The sequence below is a fragment of the Uranotaenia lowii genome, chromosome 1 (assembly GCF_029784155.1).
Source record: "Uranotaenia lowii strain MFRU-FL chromosome 1, ASM2978415v1, whole genome shotgun sequence".
NCBI lineage: Eukaryota > Metazoa > Arthropoda > Insecta > Diptera > Culicidae > Uranotaenia > Uranotaenia lowii.
This window is the reverse complement of record NC_073691.1, coordinates 99453999-99480943: the sequence shown is the minus strand read 5'-3', so window position 1 is coordinate 99480943 and position 26945 is coordinate 99453999. Positions and strand designations below refer to the sequence as shown.

At 41.3% G+C, this 26945-nt stretch overlaps 1 protein-coding gene and 1 long non-coding RNA gene across 6 annotated transcripts in view; one reads left to right on the top strand and one right to left on the bottom strand.

Annotated features, from left to right (window-relative positions):
- Positions 1-8405, top strand: part of LOC129746975 (PHD finger protein 12) — a 141071-nt gene extending 132666 nt beyond the window's left edge. Inside the window, exons 7-8 of one of the 5 annotated variants that reach the window (XM_055740967.1) lie at positions 7830-8077; positions 8138-8405. In XM_055740967.1, the coding sequence (XP_055596942.1) occupies positions 7830-8077; positions 8138-8327 (438 nt within the window). In that variant the 3' untranslated portion in view covers positions 8328-8405. The other 4 variants (XM_055740985.1, XM_055740977.1, XM_055740994.1 and 1 more) reach the window with 4 other exon arrangements.
- On the bottom strand, positions 496-921 carry LOC129747033 (uncharacterized). The gene is made up of 3 exons (XR_008737435.1): positions 698-921; positions 611-631; positions 496-548 (listed from the first exon to the last, which is right to left on the bottom strand). It is a non-coding gene; the product is annotated as an uncharacterized LOC129747033 (long non-coding RNA).
- Positions 8406-26945: the final 18540 nt, after the last annotated feature.

The following is a 26945-nucleotide window of genomic DNA, read 5'->3' as shown; positions in this document are numbered from 1 at the left end:
GTAATTTTCGTTTACTGTGTAAGTCGTTAAACTGTTCGGTATTTTTTCCGGTAAAAAATAAACGAACATCGGTAAATGAAGAATCGATTTACCGATGTTAATTTATTTTTTACCGAAAAAATTACCGAACAGTTTAACGATTTACACAGCAAATTTTTTTTTGCTGGAAACCAGCAAAATTTTGCTGGTTTTTGTCCCGCTGACTTTCCAGCAAAATTTCCAGCAATTTAAATTGCTGGAAAAAAAACAGCAAACGTTAATGCTGGTTTCCAGCAATTCAAATTGCTGAAAAATCAGCAATCCAGATTGCTGGAAACCAGCTATTTCTTTCAACACAACCGGCTGCATTTAGTATCAAATTTATATTTTAATTCAAAATTAAATTTTGATTACTGGCTATGCATATAATAAGCAATAAAAACAATTATTTCCTCCCGTTTTTCAATAAAGGTATATGTTTATTTCCAGAAACACGATATTTTTTTAAAAATATTCTATAACACCGGCTGGGCTGGCAGCTTTGTACCAAAGTGTTGATCATCCGCCACCTGTAAAAATAGTTTTGATAAGAATATTTTAGAGATTATCTATCTGTCCAAGAAAAACTCACCCTTAACTTATTATCTGGTTGCTAGAATATAGAGGAAATTAAAATAATTATATTAATTTAACCAAAATTCGTAAAATAGAATCTCACCTTGCTCCAGCGTACGAAACAAAAACAAACTCCAAATTGACAACTCGATTGCTGATTTTCCAGCAAACTAGATCAATTGCTGGAAAGTCCAGCAATTCGAAAACCGATTGCTGATTTTTCAGCAAAAATGACAAGAACACAACTGAATGCTGAAAAATCCAGCAAATCGAAAACCGATTGCTGGTTTCCAGCAAAAATTTGGATTGCTGAACGTTTCCAGCAAATTTTTTTGCTGGAAATCGAGGCAAAAATTTACAGTGTACACATGTTAGGATTTCGGTAAAAAAATTACCGAATTCGGATTGTTGGATTGTTGGAGTTCACGGCACTAGTAACTATGAAAAATGTACCATGAAATAGTAAAATTTCGCGAAAAACGCCAAATCAAAGAGCTTTACACAAGGATTGTTAAAATGAATGTTGAAAATATTCTTGCCACTAGTAATAGTTACCAGCACTAATAACTATGAAAAATTTACCATGAAATAGTAAAATTTCGCGAAAAACGCCAAATCAAAGAGCTTTACACAAGGATTGTTAAAATGAATGTTAAAAATATTCTAGCCGCAAAAAATAGTTACCAGCACTAGTAACTATGAAAAATTTACCATGCAATAGTAAAATTTCGCGAAAAACGCCAAATCAAAGAGCTTTACACAAGGATTGTTAAAATGAATGTTGAAAATATTCTTGCCACTAGTAATAGTTACCAGCACTAGTAACTATGAAAAATTTACCATGAAATAGTAAAATTTCGCGAAAAACGCCAAATAAAAGAGCTTTACACAAGGATTGTTAAAATGAATGTTAAAAATATTCTAGCCGCAAATAATAGTTACCAGCACTAGTAACTGTGAAAAATTTACCATGAAATAGTAAAATTTTGCGAAAAACGCCAAATAAAAGAGCTTTACACAAGGATTGTTAAAATGAATGTTAAAAATATTCTAGCCGCAAAATATAGTTAACAGCACTAGTAACTATGAAAAAATTACCATGAAATAGTATAATTTCGCGAAAAACGCCAAATCAAAGAGCTTTACACAAGGATTGTTAAAATGAATGTTGAAAATATTCTTGCCACTAGTAATAGTTACCAGCACTAGTAACTATGAAAAATTTACCATGCAATAGTAAAATTTCGCAAAATTCGCCAAATCTAACAGCCTAACATAAGGATTGTTAAAATGCATGTTAAAAATATTCTAGCCACAAGAAATAGTTACCAGCACTAGTAACTATGAACAATTTACCATGCAATAGTAAAATATCGCAAAATTCGCCAAATCAAAAAGCTGAACATAAGGATTGTTTAAATGCATGTTAAAAATATTCTAGCCACAGGTAATAGTTACCAGCACTAGTAACTATGAAAAAATACCATGCAAAAGTAAAATTTCGCAAAAAACGCCAAATGAACGAGCCTTACACAAGGGTTTTTAAAACGAATGTTGAATATATGCTAGTCACTAGTAAAAGTTACCAGCACTAGTAACTATGAAAAATTCACCATGCAATATTAAAATTTCGCGTTTTTTGCGAAATTTTACTTAGCAATTTTTCATAGTTACTAGTGCTGATAACTTTAACTAGTTGCTAGGATATTCCAACATTCATTTCGACATTCTACGCGTAAGGCTCTTTGATTTGGCATTTTTCGCGAAATTTTACTCGTTCATGGTAAATTTTTCATAGTTACTAGTGGTGGTAACTATTACTAGTGGCTAGAATATTTTCAACATTCATTTTAACAATCCTTGTGAAAAGCTCTTTCATTAGGCATTTGTTGCGAAATTTTACTATTGCATGGTAAATTTTTCATAGTTACTAGTGCTGGTAACTATTACTAGTGGCTAGAATATTTTTAACATTCATTTTAACAATCCTTGTGTGAAGCTCTTTGATTTGGCGTTTTTCGCGAAATTTTACTATTGCATGGTAAATTTTTCATAGTTACTAGTGCTGGTAACTATTACTAGTGGCTAGAATATTTTTAACATTCACTTTAACAATCCTTGTGTAAAGCTCTTTCATTAGACATTTTTTGCGAAATTTTACTATTGCATGGTAAATTTTTCATAGTTACTAGTGCTGGTAACTATTTCTTGTGGCTAGAATATTTTTAACATTCATTTTAACAATCCTTGTGTGAAGCTCTTTGATTTGGCGTTTTTCGCGAAATTTTACTATTGCATGGTAAATTTTTCATAGTTACTAGTGCTGGTAACTATTACTAGTGGCTAGAATAATTTTAACATTCACTTTAACAATCCTTGCGTAAAGCTCTTTGATTTGACGTTTTTCGCGAATTTTTACTATTGCATGGTAAATTTTTCATAGTTACTAGTGCTGGTAACTATTACTAGTGGCTAGAACATTTTTAACATTCACTTTAACAATCCTTGTGTAAAGCTCTTTCATTAGACATTTTTTGCGAAATTTTACTATTGCATGGTAAATTTTTCATAGTTACTAGTTCTGGTAACTATTACTAGTGGCTAGAACATTTTTTACATTCACTTTAACAATCCCTGTGTACACACTAAGATTACATTTATCCCGCTCGGGACCATGATTCTCCGTATCACAGGAACACTGCTCAATTTGAACGAATTTCGAATGAGAACTCATCTGAATCGCGGGACGTCTCATCTCTCCTGAAATCCGAGACAAACTTGATACGAGAGTACAGGAACTCTAACCAAACCCGTGAATTCAGAACAGTGTTCTCCTGAATCGCTGTAGACACATTTCGTGTCAAATTTCCCATCTCTTTCTATCCTGTTAGAAACAACCCGAATTTCTTTTTCTTTCTCACCAGTGCACAAAATAAAAACCCGCGAAAGAGTTCAGTTTGCCATTTTTACTTGCGGTATCCGTTCGTTGCTGATGAGAAATAGAGATGATTTCGTTGACTAGTTGGTATATCCGGGTGCAAGATTTGTTAACTCGTTTGTTGGCATGGACCGGATCACAAGGATTAGAACACCTGCATGGATCTCACGGCGCATAGGTAAGTTTCGCTGCTATGCGGCGTTTTAGTGAAATAATAAAAATCTTTTCTTTTTGTTTTTCAGATTGACAGTCTTGTGTGTGATAGTGAAAATACCACATAACCAAATATGTAGTGCAAATAAAAAAAAAGTTAGATGTGAAAATAAATTTAAATAGTTGAAACAATCATTGTGTTATTTTGTTTTTGTGGGAAAATTAAAAGATTTAAGAACCAGGGGGAAACGAAAGCAAAATTCACTACAAACCACAGGAGGAACACGTTTCGAGCCCACAGGAATATTTAAAAACTCCTGCAAATTACAGGAGAAAACCGTTTTGATCCTACAGGTGAGTTTGACAGTTGTTTTCCTGAGCGATTTTTCTGTCCTGAAATCGTCCTGTAATTTCAGCTGTTGAAAATACAGAACGAAATTGTCCCGATCACAGGAGAAAAGATTAAGTGTGTACACACTTAATCTTTTCACCTGTAGTCGGAACGATTTCGTCCTGTATTTTCAACAGCTGAAATTACAGGACGATTTCGGGACAGAAAAACAGCTCAGGAAAACGAACTGTCAAATTGTCCTGTAAGTTCGAAACGGGTTCCTCGCGAGATTTACAGGAAATTAAGATTTTTCAGTAGCTTTCCTCTTTTTGTTTTTGTTCCTTTTTTCAAATTTCAAATGTATTTAATTCAATGAAATGAACAACACAGAGATATACTTTGATAATTTTATTTTATTATGCAACACAAATATTTTTACGTAATCAAACTCACAATAAGTATAAAAATTTCACATTTCAATACAAATTTGCACAGTCCGCAGCGGCATTTCCCTCGGGTGATGGTGTCCTTTAAGAGAAGAACCGACTGTCTCTAACCGATGCTGATCGATATAGTTTATGTGCCAACACCATTCACGTTTCTCAGATAAAGTTCCAGCTCCATTTTCCAAAAAGTACAAGACGATGGCCGTGTGTCAAATGATTTAACTGAAAAATGTTTCAACACTACACTTCCGCAAGCTTATTTCCATGGAGAACTCGATCATCTTGCTAGACGCTACTTTTTTTCTTCCAGAACTACCAGAACAGGCAAAGTAAACATGGCAGTTCTCACACGGTAGAAAAGGATGGAAAGAAAAGGATACGACAAGGAACGCGCGATAGCTGATGAGCTCCACGTAATAAAGGTCATTACTGTCCCGAATTCAGAACGATTGTTCGAGTTCCTGTGCATTCGTAAGAATTTTATCCCGGATTACAGGATTCATGAAGCGTCACGTGATTCGGGAAGATTTCCATTCGACTTTCGTTAAAATTAAGCAATTTCCCTATGATTCGGACAGTCATTATTCCGAGCCGGAAAATTGTAATCTTAGTGTGTAAAGCTCTTTCATTAGACATTTTTTGCGAAATTTTACTATTGCATGGTATATTGTTCATAGTTACTAGTGCTGGTAACTATTTCTTGTGGCTAGAATATTTTTAACATTCATTTTAACAATCCTTGTGTGAAGCTCTTTGATTTGGCGTTTTTCGCGAAATTTTACTATTGCATGGTAAATTGTGCTGGTAACTATTACTAGTGGCTAGAACATTTTTAACATTCACTTTAACAATCCTTGTGTAAAGCTCTTTCATTAGGCATTTTTTGCGAAATTTTACTATTGCATGGTAAATTTTTCATAGTTACTAGTACTGGTAACTATTACTAGCCGCTAGAATATTTTCAACATTCATTTTAACAATCCTTGTGAAAAGCTCTTTCATTAGGCATTTTTTGCGAAATTTTACTATTGCATGGTAAATTTTTCATAGTTACTAGTGCTGGTACCTGTTACTAATGGGTATCGTTAACCTCCCAAATTAATTTTTATAACCCTCCGCCAAATCCCATTGCGCGCTTACATATATTTTGACTATCCTGTTGATAAAATCATACACACAGATTTCTCAATCGGCACTGCCAACAGAAACACGAACGAAACACAAGGCCCTCACTCGAGCCCGTACGCGCCGCCCGGTGACGAAAAGAGGGCCGCCTCGAACCATTCGGAGAGCCGCCGCGCGCTGCATTGTGAGCCGCTGCGTCCTGTTCTTTGAGCCAAAAGAGAGGCCTCACCCGCCGCTCGATTAGGACGCGCGAGAGCTAGCCGTGCCTGTTTGACTCGGCCGCTCGCGCAGATTTCGGATAGTGCCAGTGATGTCAACCTTCCAGATTTTGTCTGGATCTTCCAGACTTTTTGGACTTTTGCCAGACATTTTTTTAGGTTTCCAGACTTCCAGACTTTTGGCATTTCTTCCAGACAATTCCAGACTTTTGTGTTTGGACATAAATTGTTCTAAGATTCTATGAAAATTCAATTTTGTCAGGGTGTAATATGGCAGGAAACAGGGTGGCCACCCATTCGGGAAATGCGGGAAAAAGACGGGATTTGGAATCCACCGGGAAAAATGCAGGAAAAAGCCGGGAATTTCTCCCGAAAAGTCTGGAATTTTTGGCTCGGTGAAAGTCTGTTCAATGAAGTTTGAACGAAAAAGGCGAAACAATTAAAAATTGATTCACAGTTGATCATCAATCTCTTTCCGATTGGCTTCGACCGATTTCTACCAGGTCGAAATGGATCCTCCTACCGTGTTGGATCGGTTTTGACTAGTTTTAACTTGCTTCATTGAACAACGGGAATAACCGTAACGAAATCGATAATCCAGTATGCTCGTTATACTCACTCGAGAGATGTCGAGTCCTATTAAAACAAAAAAAAGGAAAACAATCTGTTATAGAAACTATTGCAAATCGGAAGCGAGAGGCGGCCGAGGAGGCGAAACAATTGAAGCTTCTATCCGACGCTCATAGAGAGGAAGTATGATGGACGACAAAATTTGTACTCGGCCAACGGCCAAATACCGAATATTGACCTTTTAAACTATTCGACCAAACGAATATTCGGTCGAATACTCCAGAGAATTTTCAATTATAAAACCAAGAGCGATTATTTCATTTTCCTTATATTTGTTCCATTGTAATACCCCTCATGTTTTGAATCGATCATTTCCAATCAGATGATATTACCATATGATGTATTACGAGGTCTTTTTCAGGTAGGGGTTTCTCTGATATTCAAAATGTCTCAAAGAATTGAAAGGACATTAGATGACTTGTCGCTGCTAGGGCTTTGGTTACCAAAGATATTTGGATCTTGTGAAATCTGGAACAAAACATGTCAAAGCAGGTGCTAAGCAATTTGAAATTGCTTATTTGATATTGAATAATATGAAGGTCGGATTTGAGCAAAATATCTTCAGAATACTAGTTTCAAAGAACGATGATTTTTAACTTACATAAAAATACCATACTTTCCATCACCCGTTTATGGTCGGGCAATTCAGGACGATTTTTGAAAAAAATTTAAAAACAAAGGCAAATCTTAGAAATCTAGGTCTAGGTAGGTGGATTTTTGTTTTGTTTCCTGTTTTACAAAATCGGGAATTTCATGTTAACATGCGGGAAAAAGTCGGGAAAAATGCGGGAAATCCAAAATGGATTTCGAGTGGCCACCCTGAGGAAATGATTAGTAGAACCTATGAACTATGAATTCAATAAGGGTTCGAAACCTTGGCAAATGCTTTGAGGATGTATGTTAAATTGGATGTATGTTAAACTGAGAGCACGTGACTGATATAGTGACAGAAAAATACTATTGTAACATTGAGATCTGGGGACCAAAAAAAAGGTCGCCACCTTCAAAACTTAGGTGTCCAGACATTTGCAGAAATTTCCAGACATTTTTTAAAAATCTTCCAGACTTTTCTAAAAAATAGTTGGCAACCCTGGATAGTGCATTTCGTCGACGAGAACGAGGGGAAAAGATTGAGCGAGCGTGTTTTTGTTTCGAGCGAGAGCGCGTCAACGGCCAGAACGCAAACGAAGAAGTGTTTCACTCGAGAGGAATGGTTTGCGTGTGCCGCGCGCGTCTAAAAGAGTGCGTTTTGTTGAACCCTGGACGATATGAATAGGTATAAGATACAAAGTGTCGGTTTGTTTAGTGTTAAACAACTAAATCTAAGTAATAAGTAGGACATAACAAAATCATCACCAACTACACCTTTTTTTTTTCTTTCACGTTGCTTGTAGGTAACAAAGATGTTCGAATTGATGAATTATTCTGAATTTGGTTCTAAAGTAAATGGACAACTTTTTTCATGCAATTATTCTAATGAGACCATAACATTGGACCAATCTTCAAGAAAATCACTTAATAACAATCTGTTGGAAAGTGCTACAACTAAAAACAGCAAAACAAAATTCAACAACAACACGATTGCAACGGAGCATTACGATGCTTATATAGAACTTGAGAACAACAAGATGTTAATACACAGGTAAATATAAAATTATTTTAATATAGTTTTAAAATAATTCATAAAAAAACACCATTTTAGTATGGCATCTGAACCGAAACAAATTTGCAACTGCACATCATGGAATGAAAACAAAACAGGCTGGGAAGGAACAGCCATTTTATACCAAGGATCGCATCTTCAATTCGGTTGTCTATCTTTTATATTTACAATAACTGATTACGACCTCAATCAGATGGAGATGGACGATACCGATGATGAAGAAGATTGATGTATTTGAATAATTTCAACTTATCACTTTATATTAAAAAATAATGATTTAATTCAATAAACAATGTATTGAAACTTATTGAAGGGCTCTTGTTGTTTCAATTTGATATGTCTTCCAGATGCTTCCAGAAATAAGATACTTGGACGTACTAATAATAAGTTCTTTATCTAGGAAAGTTATAATTGGAATGAAAAAAACATGTGCTGTTCAGTCAGTGACTGCTTAGATCGATTTTTAAATTTCAAAACGATTGCTTTGATTTCTCGAATATGACATCTTCCCCCTTAAGCCATCCAGTACACTCAGAAAAATACTATTATACATGCCATAAGATTCTCTTATGAAGTGGCGCCATAAGAAAAATCAATGAAATTCATAAGATTATCTTATGACGCGAATGAACTCTGCAGGTGAACCTGCTTCAATGAGAGGTTGTGGCTTTTCATAAGAGGGTCTTATAAAAACAGGATATGTCCCGTTGACGGAAAAGATTAGCAGGACCACTAGAAAGATTAGTAGAAATCCTACTAGCCACCTACTAGCCGTTCCATTGTTTTCTAGTGGAAAATGGCCCAACCAAATGAATTTTGATGACTAGAAATGAATTTTCAGAATGACAGCTCGTTTGACATCTTTGCTTTTGTGTGAGTGCTTTGCATCAAAAAGTGTGCATGTATGTACAATGGGGTGGTCCTATTTCAAAAGGCATGTATATTGATTTTTCTATTAAAATAATTAATGGTTTTTAGTTTTCATTGAAATTTTATTGAACATTATTTTTAACGCTGCAATACAATACACTTTCACCCTAAATTTCTATTTTAGCACTAGATAACATATAACACCATATTAAACTTTCAACTTTTTGATCACTATTTTCTGGCCGACACTGTGAAATTCGATGGCCTGGGGCTGGAAACTATCGCCGCAGCACACATGCTGGATTGGCAAAGGCGACGGAGCTCACCGAAACAGGAGAACTGGAACGCGGAATCGATGCAATGCATGGAAAAGGGAAACTTATTCTTTCTTAAGTGCTTGACCGTATACTGAAATTTTGAGAAGAAAAGAATCGAATTAGGCCCAAAGTAGCAATAAAACCATTATAACAATTACCAGTTCCATCCATGCCACGAAAAAAAAAACTCAGGTCAGCACAGTGACGACATTTTCAGTCGCCTGAATCTGTTAAAATGGCCGAAGGCAGCCACGTTTTCGCTCAACAAGATGAACATCAGTGTTGTACATAGGGGGGTTCATCTTGTTTTGTTTTATTCAGGCATGAACTATCAAAATGGATGCAAATATGTGGGACGGGCTGATTTGGCGCCAATTTCTTTTACACACTTATCCAATTTAACTTAACTTTTACAGTTGTTACGCTGTGAATAATTAGTTCTACAATTGATGACAGAGACCGGGGTCACGTTCGATGAGAATAATTCAAAACAATTTATGTTGAAAATTTATTTAATTGTTCGGCTAATTTGTTTGGAACTACATACATTTTGGTCACCATCAGCAGCACATCAATACCCGGTTCCAAAGAATTTGTTCGGCCGCAGACGGTATTTTGACCTTGGATTTTTTCCCGGTAAACGTGCTGAAAAGTAAACAAAAAACAAATTATAGTTTACCTTTACAAATATGTTTAACGATTACAACAATAAACTTCTGTTGGAATAATCGGCAATCGAAGAATGCTGGTTACCGGTCACCTCTATGGAAACGGAAGTTTTCTTTAATAAACAACCGTGAAAATTTTCTCAGTCTACATTAAGCTCTCCACCAAGCTGCTAATAAATCTTTTCTACTGTTGAATTCTGTTTAACTTATTTTAACCAAATATCAAGAATCAAGAGGTTATGGGCGACTCACGCAAAGATCCGGTCCACGGGATCCCGCAGTTCTCGGGTACCGGCTTTGACAATTGGCGCTTCAGGGTGGAAGCTTACTTGAAATCGGTGAATCTTTTGGACGTGGTCAAGAACGATCCCCCGGCGGTTCCGGCTGAACGTGCTAAGTTCCTGGAGAAGGACGGAAAGGCGACGTATTTGCTGATTTCGTTCATTCACGATGACCTGCTGGACGTTGTACGGGACAAGGAGACGTCAAAGGAAATTTGGACAAGCCTGGAGAACGTTTATGCCAAGAAATCCGTTTCGTCGCAGACCTTCATCCGAAAGCAACTTGCGAAGCTGAAAATGGTTGAAGGATCGTCAGCGAAGGACCATTTGAAGATCTTCGAAGACCTTATTCGTCAGCTGAAGTTGGCCGGAGCGAAACTTGAAGAAAACGACGTTGTTGCTCAGCTCTTTGCTACCCTTCCCGAATCGTTTGATCCCTTAGTTACCGCCTTGGAGAATCTTGGAGAGGAAAATCTGAAACTGGACGTTGTTCGAGAGCGCCTTCTTGCAGAAGAATTAAAGAAAACGGACCGAGTTGCAGATTCGAACCAAGAAAAACCTGCTGCTATTCAAGGATCGAAACAGAGGACGGCGTTCGTCAAATTCACGGGAAAGTGCAGACGCTACCAAAAGAAGGGACATAAGGCCAAAGATTGTCGTGTCAAGCTTGACGACGGACGGACGGACGGACGAGCTGAAGCTAATGCTGCAAGTGGAGGTAAAGCGATAGCCTTCATGACTGGAAGGAGTTTTTCCGAACGAGCGACGGGTGTCGTGACCTTCAAATTGGATTCTGGGGCCACGGACCACCTCGTGAACGTGAAACACTGTTTCGCTGACCTTACGAAGCTGAAGGCACCGGTGATCATCAATGTGGCGAAAGATGATCAGTCGCTGACATCCTGGCATCGAGGAACAATTACGGGCGTCAATAAGGAAGGCGTCAAGCTGGTCCTGAAAGATGTGCTGTTTGTTCCTGATCTTCGAGAAAATCTTCTCTCTGTGAAGAAGATGGCGAAAGCAAATTTGGACGTTACTTTCAAGAAAACGGAAGCAACTGTGCGGTACGACGGCAAGCTGATCGGAAAATGTCCCGTTCGTGGTGACCTTTACGAGCTTGATTTGGTCCTCGATACTGTGGCGGCCAATTTGTGTGGAGCTGTGAGCGGTAATCTATGGCACCGTCGACTTGGCCATTTGGGCATTCAGAATTTGCAAGCACTTGTAAAGCACGACATGGTAACAGGTTTTTCCGAGGAACCAAGTAAATTGGATTTTTGTGATGTATGTGTTCTTGGAAAGCAGTGCCGAGAACCATTCTCGGGTACAAGAGTCCGTGCTTCAAGACCTTTAGAGAGAGTTCACTCCGACGTGTGTGGTCCTATCACACCGGCAGCTTGGGATGGTTCTCGGTACTTTGTCTCGTTTATTGACGATTTCACGCACTTCGCAGTAGTGTATCCCCTCAAGAAGAAGTCCGAGGTATTCCAACGGTTCCGAGAATACGAAGCGATGGCAACTGTCGCTCTAGGACATTCGATTTCGAAGCTGACTGTGGATCAAGGCAGAGAATATTGCTCCAAAGACCAGCGGGAGTTTTACGTGTCCAAAGGGATCCAGGTTGAGCCAACTGCAGCGTATACACCACAGCAAAATGGTGTGTCAGAACGATTCAATCGAACAATCATCGAGAAGGTTCGTGCGATGTTGTCCGAGTCTCAAACTCCGAAGTACCTGTGGAACGAAGCGGTTCTGGCTGCGGTGTACCTAACCAACAGAAGTCCAACGAGTGCTCTATCTTGCCAGAAGACCCCTGCGGAAATGTGGACAGGCCACAAGCCAGACCTGAGCAAACTTCGAGTTTTTGGCTGTAAAGCGTATGCTTGGGTGGCGGCGCAACAGAGAAGAAAACTGGACCCGAAAAGCAAACTGGCTGTGATGGTTGGCTATGCTCCAAATGCTTACCGTCTGTGGAATCCAGAGAAGAAGGAATTGTTCCTGTCAAGAGACGTGAAGTTTGATGAAAATAGTTTTCCGTTTGCTGCTAAGGTTCCTTGCGAAAGTCCGTCGAGTGTGGTCCCTATTCAATATGATTTCCAAGTTGAAGAAGTGCGGCCACATGAAAACCCCGTTGAAAGCGAAGAGGTGCCCCCGCTGGATCAGAACAGAAGCATCATGACTGACGACGAAGACGATGACGTTGACGAAACCGGAGCGCTCCCTTCGCAAACAGACCGTGGTTCGAACCTCGATATGGTAACCCCGAGGCGCGGCGAACGGGAGCGCAAGCTCCCCGGTAAGTTTAAAGACTTTGTTGTTGGAAAACTTTTCACTGCCGCGCAATCCTGTCCTACAGATATTGTTCCAAACGTTGATGCTGTTGTGGGACAAGATGAGGTCGAACATTCCATTTCCGATGCTCCTGAGGCGTATAAGGACATTGCTGGGCGAGACGATGAGATTTTCTGGAGGCAAGCAATCCATGAAGAACTGAAGTCCCTGGCTGACAACCACGTGTGGCGGCTGGTAGAACGACCAGTTGGCGTGGTTCCACTCAAATCCAAATGGGTTTTCCGGGTCAAGCAAGACGAAAATGGAAAACCTGTGCGATACAAGGCTCGTTTAGTCGCTAAAGGTTTCCTGCAGAAGGCTGGCGTCGACTACAGCGAAACTTATTCCCCTGTTGCTAAGTTGGCGACAATACGAACCGTTCTGGCTGTAGCGGTGCACCGGAAGATGTTCATCAATCAACTCGATGTCAAGACGGCGTTCCTGTACGGTGAACTAGAAGAAGACGTCTATTTATCCATACCCGATGGAGTCACCGCAAAGCCGAATCTGGTATGCAAGTTGGAACGGTCACTGTATGGACTCAAGCAAAGCCCACGATGTTGGAATAATAAACTGAATGACATCCTTCTGGTTTTCGGTTTCAAGCGTTCCTGCCATGACTATTGCTTATATACCCGAAACGACGATCGAGGGCGGGTGTATATCGTCATCTACGTTGACGACCTGCTCATCGTTGGCGATCGTCTGGAGCTGATGAAGCAGATCAAGCTATCACTTTCCAAAAACCTTCAGATGACGGACCTTGGGGAAGTGAACCTCTTTCTCGGAATCAAGATCCGATATGATCGTTCTGCTGGTTTGATGTCTCTGAGTCAAGAAGTCGCTGTGGATCGTGTGTTGGCGAAATTCGGCATGAAAGATTGCAACAACGTAAAGACACCAATGGAGAAGGCCTGTTTTCTACCAACGAATGAAGGAAATCCGGTCTGTCATCCTTATCGTGAGCTACTTGGAAGTCTCATGTACACAATGCTATGTGTCCGTCCCGATATTGCATTCGCTGTTGCATACTTGGGACGTTTCCAAAGTCAACCTGGCGAAGCACACTGGCAAGCGCTGAAAAGAGTGGTCCGATACATGAAAGGCACGAAGGATCTCAAGCTCCAGTTCAAGCGAGACGAAAAGGCTGAAGTACTGATCGGGTACGCTGATGCGGATTGGGCGTCGGATACTGAAGATAGGAAATCCGTGAGCGGTTATGTCTTCAAGGTATTCGGCAATACGGTGTCCTGGGCCAGTAGGAAGCAACAAACCGTTGCATTATCATCCTGTGAGGCAGAGTATGCAGCCTTAAGCGTAGCTGCTTCCGAAGGACTGTGGCTACAAGGAATCTTAGAAGATCTGCAGCAAGTTCCCCCTGGTAAACCGTTCAAGATTTTTGAAGACAATCGTGGCTGCATTGCGATGGCCACAAACACCGAGAACAAGCGTGTGAAGCATATTGATGTGAAACACCATTTCCTGCGAGATCATGTGGCACATGGAAGGCTGCAGATCGTACCAATAGGAACAGCAAACCAACTTGCAGATGCGTTCACCAAAGCACTGGAACCTGGACGTTTCTGCAACCTGCGGTCCCTCCTGGGATTGACCGATTCAGGGCGGGTGTTGGAATAAGAAGAATGCTGGTTACCGGTCACCTCTATGGAAACGGAAGTTTTCTTTAATAAACAACCGTGAAAATTTTCTCAGTCTACATTAAGCTCTCCACCAAGCTGCTAATAAATCTTTTATACTGTTGAATTCTGTTTAACTTATTTTAACCAAATATCAAGAATCAAGAACTTCAATTCAAACTTACCATTTAAAAGAATAAAACTTATTATTGTTAAGGAACAACCCTAGGCGATAATTATAATTAGCCGTTAGAATAAGTTTCCATTAGATTAAAACCAAACTGGGCAAGCCATGAAAATTCAAATATTCTATAAAACCGCCTACCAGTTTGTATTCTCCACCAGTTCAAATAAATCTGTTTACCAAACCACAGCACACTGTTTTTCTACAGGTTGTGGGCCCAGTGGTCGTTGCCTTGGTAACAGAAGTGAAGATTTCGCGCACGTGGCTTTAATTCGTTTGAGTGAAAAGTTGTTCACATCGGTCGTGAAATGGAGTCGGTTGGAATCCAACGCGTGTACCTGTTCGACGGGAAGAATTTTTCAAACTGGAGCTTCAGAATGGAGGCATACCTCGAAGAGTTGGGTTTGCTCCATTGCATCCAGAGGAGTCTTGAAGAGGAGGACTTCTACCCGGTGGCGGACGAGGAAGCCGAGGAAGAGCAGAGGGACGCTTTGCGCAAACAGCGCCGGTTGGAGGGTGCGAAGTGCAAGTCGGTGCTAATTCACAAAATAGCAGACTCGCAGCTGGAATACATCCATGGAAAGCCGTCCCCGAAGGCCATTTGGGACGCCCTGAGGAACAATTTCGACCGAAAGGGTGTGTCCGGTGTCTTCTTTTTGCTGCAAAGGTTGGCCAGCGCGAAGTACGACGAGAAAGTGTCTTTGGAGGAGCACATTTTGTCGTTCGAGAAGGTGGTCCGTGAACTGGAATCGGTTAACATTAAATTCAACGACCCGGTGCTGGTGTTCTTTTTGCTACAATCGATGCCAAAATCCTACACGCAGCTTATCACAGTCTTAGAAACGCTGCCGGTGGAGCAATGCTCGATGGAATTCGTTAAATCGAGATTGCTGAACGAGGACGTGAAACGGCAACATGGTGCGGTGAAAACGGAACCTGGAACGGCGTTTGCTGGAAAAAGCAGGCGATTCACAGTCAAGTGCTTTAACTGTGGCAAACCTGGTCACAAGCGACCTGATTGTCCAGAGGAACAGAACCGAAAGTGCCATTCTTCCGAGTCAACTGCCAGGAAAAAGAAAGGGAGAGCACATGCTGCTGAATCAAACGACATCGCATTCGTGACGGTGGCGCAGGCGGCTAGCAGCGGCGATGAAGGCAAATTTAGATGGGTGCTTGACAGTGGTGCTTCCGAGCACGTGGTCGGGGACAGAAGCTATTTGGTGAACGTTTGTCAACTGAAATCCCCGGTGGTGATCAACGTGGCCAAATCAGATGAGTCGCTAACGAGTCACTTCGCTGGCGAGATCAAATTGGCAGCTCTTGTGAACGGGGAAATCAACTGCACGGTCCACGATGTCCTGTACGTGCCTGGTCTTCTCACCAATTTGTTTTCCGTGAAGCAGGTTACGGAACGCGGAATGGAAGTGACCTTCAACCAAAAGAACGCGCACATTCGCCAGAATAAGCGAGTGGTGTGCGTTGCCCCCAGAAAAGGTCGTTTGTACGAGCTGGATGTGAGAACCCGGAATTTTGGTTCGGCGCTGACGGCAGAAACCGAAGGAAAGCTGTCGTTGTGGCATCGCCGGTACGGGCACATCGGGAAAGCCGGTCTCCAGAAACTGATCCAAAACGATATGGTCGAAGGTTTGGACGTCGCCGCTGACTCTGAATCTGGAAGCGAGATTTGCGAGCCCTGCATGAAGGGGAAGCAAGCTAAGTTGCCGTTCGAGGAGTCCTCAAAGCCCCGCTCCTCACGCCCCTTGGAGATCATCCATTGTAACGGGTACATTATAGAAACTTATAATTATTAATTTTTCTAAACACATAGTTTGGCCAAGTGATGATGTCAAATCCAATGCAGATTATCATCAAAATAAAACGGGTAACATAGATCAGATTATTGTTACCAATTACAAATGGAAAATCAATAGAAAAATAAAGAGCCAAAAATCATAAATTTATTTATCAGCACCACCCCATCAATCATTAAATCAGTAAACCTCCAGCTAACGCCTTTAATCGACCGACACACTTCTCGTTGGAAGCATGACTTGGATCTCCACCTCCTAGAGGACCACCGACCACGCTCTTGCTTTGGCGTCAGGTTAATGACCTCTTTCGTGTGCACTTTGTGCACCTAGATTTACGAAAGCAAGGGGATTGGTTTCTGGGATTCGGGTTCAGAAGGGGGAGACAAGGTCTATTCGGGAGCTCTTGGAAATAAGAATTAATTGTTTAACTTCCCGATCAGACTACGTCGTATCGGGTAGTTCCGGTTTCAAATTCGGGTTTGATCAGGCAGTCAGAGGGCTATAGAGGCTCATCTACTCACTTACCACTCGTAATCAGAAGAGGAAAGTTCGCCTAGTTGATTAATTACTAGCTCGCGTAATAGTTAATTCAATTGGTAAATTGTTTAAGTTCAGCTTGTGATCCCCAACTTGGTGTCCCACTTTAAAATCAATTCTCTCTCTTAAGCCCGTACAGAAAAAGTAGTAGGAAAGGTTGTGGCCAGTGTTAGAAAGGCAAGGTGTGATAAAACCCGAGGTACGTAAAAGTTAAACTTTTGAAAGGCCCTAGGTGAGACGAATTTATGTTTTGTGCTAGAACCCTCACCGGCTACAACGACCCGTAACGGGCACTAGCGACGCCTGCCTGTGGCCGGCGACGCGGCTACCTGGAATCTTCGCCGCAGTCGAGGGGCGGTGAAAGGAGAACGGACAAGACCCATCTGACCAGGCGCCCTCGTAGACGAGTTCATCCGGGCGACGTGCCCACCATCGACTCTACAGCAACACGCCACCACAATTACCGGACCGATTTTACCACCCATTTGTCGTTGCGGTGGGGCTAAGAGTAAGCTCCCTTTAAGCACACGGTCAGATTGGCCAGCTTAACATTTTGCGGTTTCATTTTCAGACGGTCACAACTACGAAGCGCCGAGCCACGCGGTAACCACCGAGCAAAAAAAGGTGGTTAGCTGCACCAGCATCAGCACTTCATCCATAGCGAACTGATCGTCGAACGCCAATACTGGACGGTTGGAGCACGGCAGCAAAACCAGCGAGGTTCGCCGTGAAACAAACCCCGCCGAAGCATTAATCGCAAAACGTGAGTACTCATACAAATCCGACATGTCGCTTTAGTGATTGAAACTGTACAGTATTATTTTCGAGGCATCGCAACCTTAGCCTTTACGTTGCGTTTGCGAAGGATTAGATCCGTCACGTTTTTCCGGCGGACTAATCCGAATTTGGGAACGGACAGGCGAGCCGAGGAAAGTAGCCATTCTTTTCGCCACCCACGGGGTGGAAAACTGGAAAATCCGGAACAGGTACCGGTGATCCTTCTCGGAGAATTACGAAACACCGAGCGCCTCCACCAGCATGCTTGAACGGTCGAAGCATAGAGAGAGAAATTTGAAACGATAAGGCCTTACACATGAAACGAATGTAAACCACACCACACAATTCAATCTGTAATAAAACCATGTAATTGTAAAGGAATAACAGCCTAGACCGTCTGAACCGAAATGATCGATTGATTGGGGACATTGGGAAGGGGGTTTCACGTTGTTCGTATTTTGCTATCGTTGTAGGATACCATTCCATTTTGAATTATTTACTGCGGAGATTGGCCGCGAATCCAATCACGGCTTTCTTTTTCACAGGGTATAGGGGGTAGAAGCTCGCCCGAAGGCTTACAAAACCTGGCTGCTCGCTTTGAAATCGAACAACTACTGACTCTCTTTTCCAAGAATTCTTTGGCTCTATCTCGTTTCCGGGGCGGCTCGACAGAGTCGAAGTACGGATCCTATTCCAGAGACCCTTCCGCTTCTTCCCTAAATTAGGGAATCAAAGGAACTCGCGACCGAGTCTCATAAAGCTGGGCAACACAAGAAAGGGTGGGTGGTCTTCCATTAGGAAGTGGCGCTTAAGCCACCTGCTTACACAGGAAGCGTGATCGGTCTCGCGTTATACCATACAGACGTGTGTGGAGCTTTCTCGCCAGCATCCTGGAATGGTGGGAAAATCTTCGTGAGCTTCATCGATGACTTCACGCATTTTACCGCCGTCTACATTCTCGAAGCAAAGAGCGAAGTCTTTGAGGCGTTCAGGAAATATGCTGCGATGGCCACTACTCGTTTTGGAACCAAAATCGCCCGATTGAGAAGCGATAATGGTGGCGAGTACATCAACACCGAATTCCAGGAGTACTGCAACGAAAAAGGTATCGTCATGGAAACCACCATCCCCTATACGCCTCAGCAGAACGGCGTCGCCGAGCGCATGAACAGAACCATCATGGAGCGTGCTCGGGCGATGCTGGACGAGTCCGAATTCCAACGATACATGTGGTCCGAAGCGGTTTTAGCAGCAGTGTTTGTCATCAACCGGATCCCCACCGCTGCTTTAATGGAAGCAAAAACGCCGTACGAGATGTGGTTCGGACACAAGCCAAACGTGTCTAAACTGCGTGTCTTCGGAAGCAAGGCGTTTGTACACATCCCGAAGGAGAAGAGGTCCAAACTTGATCCGAAGAGCCATGTGTGTTTCCTGGTTGGATATGGGAACAACGGATATTGTCTGTTGGATCCTGTGCTGAAGAAAGTGATCGTCGCTCGAGACGTAATAGTGCAAGAAAAGAAAGTGAAAAATTATAAGTACAGTGATGATCATCTCGTGTCAGATTCAGTGAAACAAATTGAACACAAAGACAATTCTAGTGAAAAAGTATTGGAATCTGATGACGAATCTGTATGGGATGATAAAATAATAGACGATAGTGATGAAAGTGAAACTGAAAAATTCTCGAATATCGAAACAGTGATAGACAATATAGAAAAAGTGCCTGTAAGAAGAAGTGGACGAGCGAAAAAGCGGCCGGCTCGTTTTTCCGACTACGAATTGAATCCATCCCCGAAACGCCACGCTGGTCGATGCGATTCTGAAGACGAGAGCTACATCGCCTTTGCATTGAATGCCGAGGCCTACGTCGATGAGCTGCCAGAAGACATCGAAAAACTCAAAAAGCGTGACGATTGGCCGTTGTGGAAAGCTGCTGTCGACGAAGAGATGCGGTCCTTGGAGAAGAACCGTACCTGGAATCTTGTCGACCCCCTTACCGGAAGTCGAGTTGTGCCGTGCAAGTGGGTGTTCAAAATCAAGAAGGATGACGGTAAACCTGCCCGGTACAAAGCTCGACTGGTCGCCAAAGGCTGCTCTCAACGTGCTGGGTACGACTACCACGAAACGTATGCCCCGGTGGTTCGAATGAGTACCGTTCGAACGCTCTTGGCCGTGGCGGTCCAGCAAGACTTACACCTGCACCAGATGGACGTTCGCACCGCCTTCCTTAACGGAAATCTGGAAGGGACGGTGTACATTCGACAGCCACCAGGATTTGAGTGGGGGAATAAAGTGTGCCGACTAAACAAATCCCTATACGGCCTGAAGCAGGCGCCCCGCAGCTGGAACGAGCGATTCAACAAGTACATCCTGGAGTTAGGTTTCAAGCGGTCTCCCTACGACAACTGCCTGTACACCCTGGTGACCGAGAACTTCAAGGTGTACCTGATCCTCTACGTAGACGACATCTTGATTGCGACGGATTCCACTGAGAAATTTATTATAAAAAAAAGCTTGGCTTTCGGTTGCCCATAAAAATAAAAAGATTGCTAAGTTTAGTTTTGTGTTTTAATTTTCTGGCAACAAGTTACCCAACCTCCCTCGTTACAATTTTCTTTCGGACTAAATATTTTCGACTTACGGCTCTCTCCGGCATCGGCGCGTCCCGCAAACGCTTCTCCTGCCGCTGCTCACGTCGATCCACGACGAAATCTGATCGATCAGCTCCCGGGGGACCTTTGACCGGTGTCTCGACCATACGCCGCTCGGTGAAATGGCCGCGTCGCACCTCTCGATCTCGATCTGCATCTCGATTCGCCAGCCCGATTCCGACGTCATCCCCTCGTTGATCACAACCTGGCCGGAAGAGGCCCACATGGCCGTGCGGTTGAACTTCGAGGGCAGACCAGGCTTCCCACGCACAAAAAGCCGTCTAAATTTCCGCCGTGATGGTTGATTCGAGCCGGCCAGGACATAGACGCAGTCCAAATAGGCAGGGGACGCCTTCACTGAGTTTCGTTGGAGCCACATCAACTGGCTTTCAACCTCTTTCGGATCACTTCCCAAAACTCGCGTGATGTAGATTGGCACTCGTTGGCCCACGATCGCTGATCGAACGAAACACGCCTCGATGTCACGGTTGTCCAAAAGAATGATCAAGTGCTCTCAGCCGAGCCTCGAGAGGAAAAAAAGATCTGTTCTCCACCGGTTCCACGTCACCTTTTTCTGACACTCGTGACGCACACTTTGCTGCAAACTTTTTCCTCCTTTTTTTTGTTTTTTGTTGACTGCTTCCCGCTAAGAATTTCGTCCGATTTTTTGCCAAATTTGGCCATTTCGAGCAGTTTTCGGGTCGATTTTGCCCCGTGATTTCCGGACTGGGATGTCATTATTTTTTGGTTCACGTTCAGGGTAACTTAATGAAAAGTTGGGTTTTTTCTAAATAAAATGTTGCCAATTTTGCTCAAATCGTATCGAATTACAGTCAACTCAAACATTAATAAAACCAAATGTAACAAATTGAAGTGGATCAAGTCGCAACTAGCAGCCGAATTCGAGATGGAAGACCTGGAAGACGTCAGCACTTTTCTTGGCCTGAAAATTGAGCGCAACCGGAAGCAAGGTACATTGTCCATCAGTCAAGCCGGGTATGTATCTTCCCTGCTTGAGCGGTTTGGAATGCGGAACTGCAAGCCTGTTGCCACCCCACTAGAGACGAACCTCAAGCTGGCCCGAAATTCCGAAAGCGAGAAGTCAACGCAGCAGCCTTATCGAGAGCTCATCGGTTGCCTTACATACTTGATGCTCTCCTCGCGACCGGACATCAGCTTTGCGGTTAACTACCTGAGTCGGTTCCAGAGTGGTGCCACTGAAACGCATTGGGCCTATTTGAAGCGTGTCTTGCGGTACCTCCAAGGGACGAAGGATTTCCGGTTGGTCTACACCAAGCAAGACGAAACAGGATATGTCCCGTTGACGGAAAAGATTAGTAGGACCACTAGAAAGATTAGTAGAAATCCTACTAGCCACCTACTAGCCGTCCCATTGTTTTCTAGTGGAAAATGACCCAACCAAATGAATTTTGATGACTAGAAATGAATTTTCAGAATGACAGCTCGTTTGACATCTTTGCTTTTGTGTGAGTGCTTTGCATCAAAAAGTGTGCATGTATGTTGACAGTAAAGGCCTTGGCCAATACTCCCAGCTAGCTCAGACGATACTTACAGGGTCTCTCAGGGTCGCTACGCCGTCCTAGGGAGAAAGGTGACAACCAATCGACATTTAACAAGGTGGACAAATCTCTGGCGGACAAGACAAATATTTATATGGCTCGATAAACTATGTGGTAAAGAATTAACAAAGTAAATTACGATTATGAATTTATTGCACTTGCCGTTTGCTGCCTGTATTCGGGGTTCTGGTAAGGTGATGATCATCTGTTGCGGGGGCGGTGGATCCGGTAGATAGGTGTCGTCAAGTCCTAGTTAGAGGATCGGTATTTCCCAGGGTAGCCGAAAACGTGTTACACCACCAACCGGTTCGCCAAAAGGGATGTAGGCCGATAGCGGGTTGATGTTCACTGTTCCCTTGGGGAAGGTTTCACCACGTGGGGCCTATGGGCCAGCTGTGTCGTTCGGTTCCGCTTAATTGACGTTCAGCGGGTGCGACCGAGACTTTGATCCGACGAAGCGCTGGAAAGCAGCGTGGCGCTTCTCGGAACGGGCGGGAAGATACGGGGTTTCAACTGTCGAACCAAATGTAGCGACGGCTACGACAACACCTCACAAAACTTGGCTCTAAAATAACTCGCCAAACAGGTGACCGATATATCGGACCACTTCAACCACCGTTACTTCCGGATTTTGGCACTCGCACACTGAACCGAACTACTTTGGTAAAGAGTGAGGGTTTTTTTTAAGCACTGCAAGTGAACGCTTTCCGAGTCTCGAATTAAGTGAAGTGGTCTCGGGCTTCTCCTGCTCCAAGACCCCATTCGTCATCCCATTCCTCTTCCTCTCGCCTCTCTCATTTCCCCCGAATTCCTCTCCACCTAGGACTTAAATATCCGGTTATTACAGGCTGGCAATTGGGTCAACTGTCAGTTGACGGCAGGTCCCAAATAGGACAACAGTGGGCAAGAACATTTAAATTTAAATTTACATCTACAGAACGAGCCATAACAGATAAATAATAAAAAAAAACTTAACGCGAACAAAATAAGAAATATATTTGTATTACCCGTAGGATTTGTTGCCGACTTTGATAAACAAGATAAAAGCGGTAACAATGTACAATGGGGTGGTCCTATTTCAAAAGGCATGTATATTGATTTTTCTATTAAAATAATTAATGGTTTTTATTTTTCATTAAAATTTTATTGAACATTATTTTTAACGCTGCAATACAATACACTTTCACCCTAAATTTCTATTTTAGCACTAAATAACATATAACACCATATTAAACTTTCAACTTTTTGATCACTATTTTCTGGCCGACACTGTGAAATTCGATGGCCTGGGGCTGGAAACTATCGCCGCAGCACACATGCTGGATTGGCAAAGGCGACGGAGCTCACCGAAACAGGAGAACTGGAACGCGGAATCGATGCAATGCATGGAAAAGGGAAACTTATTCTTTCTTAAGTGCTTGACCGTATACTGAAATTTTGAGAAGAAAAGAATCGAATTAGGCCCAAAGTAGCAATAAAACCATTATAACAATTACCAGTTCCATCCATGCCACGAAAAAAAAAACTCAGGTCAGCACAGTGACGACATTTTCAGTCGCCTGAATCTGTTAAAATGGCCGAAGGCAGCCACGTTTTCGCTCAACAAGATGAACATCAGTGTTGTACATAGGGGGGTTCATCTTGTTTTGTTTTATACAGGCATGAACTATCAAAATGGATGCAAATATGTGGGACGGGCTGATTTGGCGCCATTTTCTTTTACACACTAATCCAATTTAACTTAACTTTTAAGGTGCATTTACAGTTCTTTCGAACGTGAAAATGAAAAAACTTATATTCTTCAAAAACTCGACTTTGCTGCATTTCATGGCTGCGAAACTAGGTGGAATAGATGCGGAATGGTTGAACGATTATTTTTGAACTGATTTGCTTGTTCAAAACCCTTGACCATTAATTTTATTTCAATTCTCCCGATTTCCACTGCGGAATATTTTTTCCGCGTTCACTGACATTCCGCTCGAAGTGTAAACGCACTGAGCGAACGTGAAAACGGAAAACGAACAAGAGTGGTGAATATAAATTCCGCGTTCATTTTCACGTCCGAATGGCAATGTGCATTCCACCCAAAATAATCCGCACGTAGGGGCTACGTGAAAAACTACATAATTTTTATCCAATTGATTTTCACGTAGATGCTACGAAATCGATATGCGAACGCGTCCCTATAAGAATTTGTGCTTCATGAGCCGCACGTACATTCTACGTGAATTTTTTGTCAGTTCAACGCGGTTTGTTTATGGAAGCCACGAGGAATGTTTTTAATATCCGAATGAATGTAAGGGTGTTTTTTTCTTCCTGTTTTTGTTATTTACAATAATGATTTTAAAAAAAACTAAATTTTGTTGTGAATAAACTTTATTTTCACTATCTTTGCACATCTTAACACTACACTTTTTAAGTATAAAAACACTTATCTTTGGACATCCTGCAACGCAGCTTTCTTTTTGAAATCCTGTAAAAAATGTAAAGAATACATTAATAAAAAAAGTATTTTTTGAATGAAAAATATTTTACCTTGTCTGTTGTTCCGTTGAACATCTTATTCGGACAGTCCCACTAAAAGACGAAAGGTTATCAACAGTTCCAACGGAATAGCACTTGTATTCAGAGCCATTGCTATCAGAAAATGAAAAAAACAAAAATTAGCTGATTACAATTAAAAATTTTTATCACTTACCAAAACGACAAATCCCAAACAGATGAATATCCAATCATGATGACAACGGCTGACGGATGACATAACGGCTTCGAAAAATTTCACAACATGGAACAAATTAAGCTGACGGATCACAATTCCATATTCTAATTTGAATTTGCCACCACACGCTTGAGAAAAATGCACAAAATAGATTTGAAATCATCCACTTAGACTTTACGTGAAATTCACGGGTCAGTTATGTGGAAGTAAAGTAGTTGCTACCGGGACGTCCTTGCTACACTGGGGTTACTACAAAATTCACGTAGAATCGATACGATGCATCAAAATCTTAGTTTACGTGAAAAATACCGTAGAAATAATTTCTAAATTATTTTGGGTGTTCTGAAAAAAAATTTCACCGATGACGGAAAAATTTTTGCTTCATAAAAATTAGTTTTTTAATTTGTAAGAACATTTGAAGGCAATTACAGGCTTAAAATACTACGAGTTTGAAATGAAAGGCATACTATTTTTTTTTGAACTTTAAAACCCGCTTGGGCATCATTAAATTGCACCTGTTGTAAGAGTTTCTCGAGGAATAAATGTACCTGTTGGAAGAGCTTCTCAACGAATAAATGTAAATGAAGATCATCGAATGGTCAGATTCCATTGAAATAAAAAAATAGATTCCGCTTTGTTCAAATGTGTGCTTCAGAAAAGGTATGGAAATAATTATAAAAATTTATGAAATCATTAAAAAAAAGTGCAGAACTGAAAAGCAGAAAAATTAACGAACAAAAGAGTACTGATGCATTTTAATTAAATAAAAACCTTTTCAATTGTTTCACTATTTAAAAGTAATTTTGAAATTTTTGTTTGTCAATTTTTAATCAAGAACAAAAAATGGCTATTTTGTAGAAGTTATATTCATAACGTCTTTTCAATAAGTTTCTAACAGAAACGAATCGCTAAAGCTCGTTACTCCTTGATCGATAAATACTTTTTGGGAGTACTTTAAATTCATAAAATTTAATTTAAATTCATTGTATTCAAAGATAAGAACTTTGGGATTATTTTATTAAATCAATCGTTTTCAAAGCTGAATATGTTTTGAAGAAGAACAATATGTTTTTTTTTTGAGAAATTTGAATTTAAATTTAAGCATTGGTTCGACAAGTATCGATCAAAACATTGGTTGAATGATCTGTCATTTACCGATCGAAACCAATTTCTACCTGCAGTTGGACAAACCTCTTACTAATTTTGAAGATTTGACCGATTTGACATTTCACTGCGGAATAATTTTTCACTGTGGTGAGTTCACGTTCACGTTCGAGTTCGAGTTCACAAGAACTGTAAACCGGGCTTTACAGTTGTTACGCTGTGAATAATTAGTTCTACAATTGATGACAGAGACCGGGGTCACGTTCGATGAGAATAATTCAAAACAATTTATGTTGAAAATTTATTTAATTGTTCGGCTAATTTGTTTGGAACTACATACATTTTGGTCACCATCAGCAGCACATCAATACCCGGTTCCAAAGAATTTGTTCGGCCGCAGACGGTATTTTGACCTTGGATTTTTTCCCGGTAAACGTGCTGAAAAGTAAACAAAAAACAAATTATAGTTTACCTTTACAAATATGTTTAACGATTACAACAATAAACTTCAATTCAAACTTACCATTTAAAAGAATAAAACTTATTATTGTTAAGGAACAACCCTAGGCGATAATTATAATTAGCCGTTAGAATACCCACTTCCATCTGTACCGTTGAGCCGTCAACACGTACGCCGGAGCATCGTATCGTTGCTGTGTACCTGCAGGAACATTTTTACATTATTTATTTTTTCCTTACCTGTTTTTCAATCAGCACTTTTCAGTGCTAAAATTATTTCTATTTTCTTTTATTCATATTTTTCTCTTTTCTTTCCAGCATGGGGAAGTCATCGGTCGGTTCAAGGGCCGGAAGAAAACGGATTGCCGAACCTAATTCAGGCCCATCGCCCAAAAAAGTTGAAATTTCCAATTCATTCGATGTCCTTCATAACATCGGTGATGAGGAAATATTCATATTTAATTCTGATAAGAGTACTAAGAAACCTTCTTCTTCTTATACTCTTAAAAATGAAAAGGTTCCACCAATTACGGTCACGATTTCTGACTTCTTCTGAACTGCTCGTATTTTGGCGGAATCTTTTAAAGATTTTCAAAAAATTTTAAATTATTTGAATAATAAAAAACACCAATTTTTTACGTACGATACTAGAAGTGATCGTCCTTTTAAAGTTGTACTTCGTGGTCTCACCGGCGATCAGACACCGGATGAGATCACAACTGAATTAAATTCTTTGTTAGGGTTTTCTCCAATTCAAGTAATTCAAATGAGGAAAAGAACCAACACGAATAATATCAGTAGTGTTGGTTTTGCTCCTGAGCTTTATTTGATCCATTTTAAAAAGGATCAAGTTAATAATTTGCAAATTCTTGAAAAGGCTCGTCTTATGTTTCATTGTCGAGTCAAATTCGAACCTTT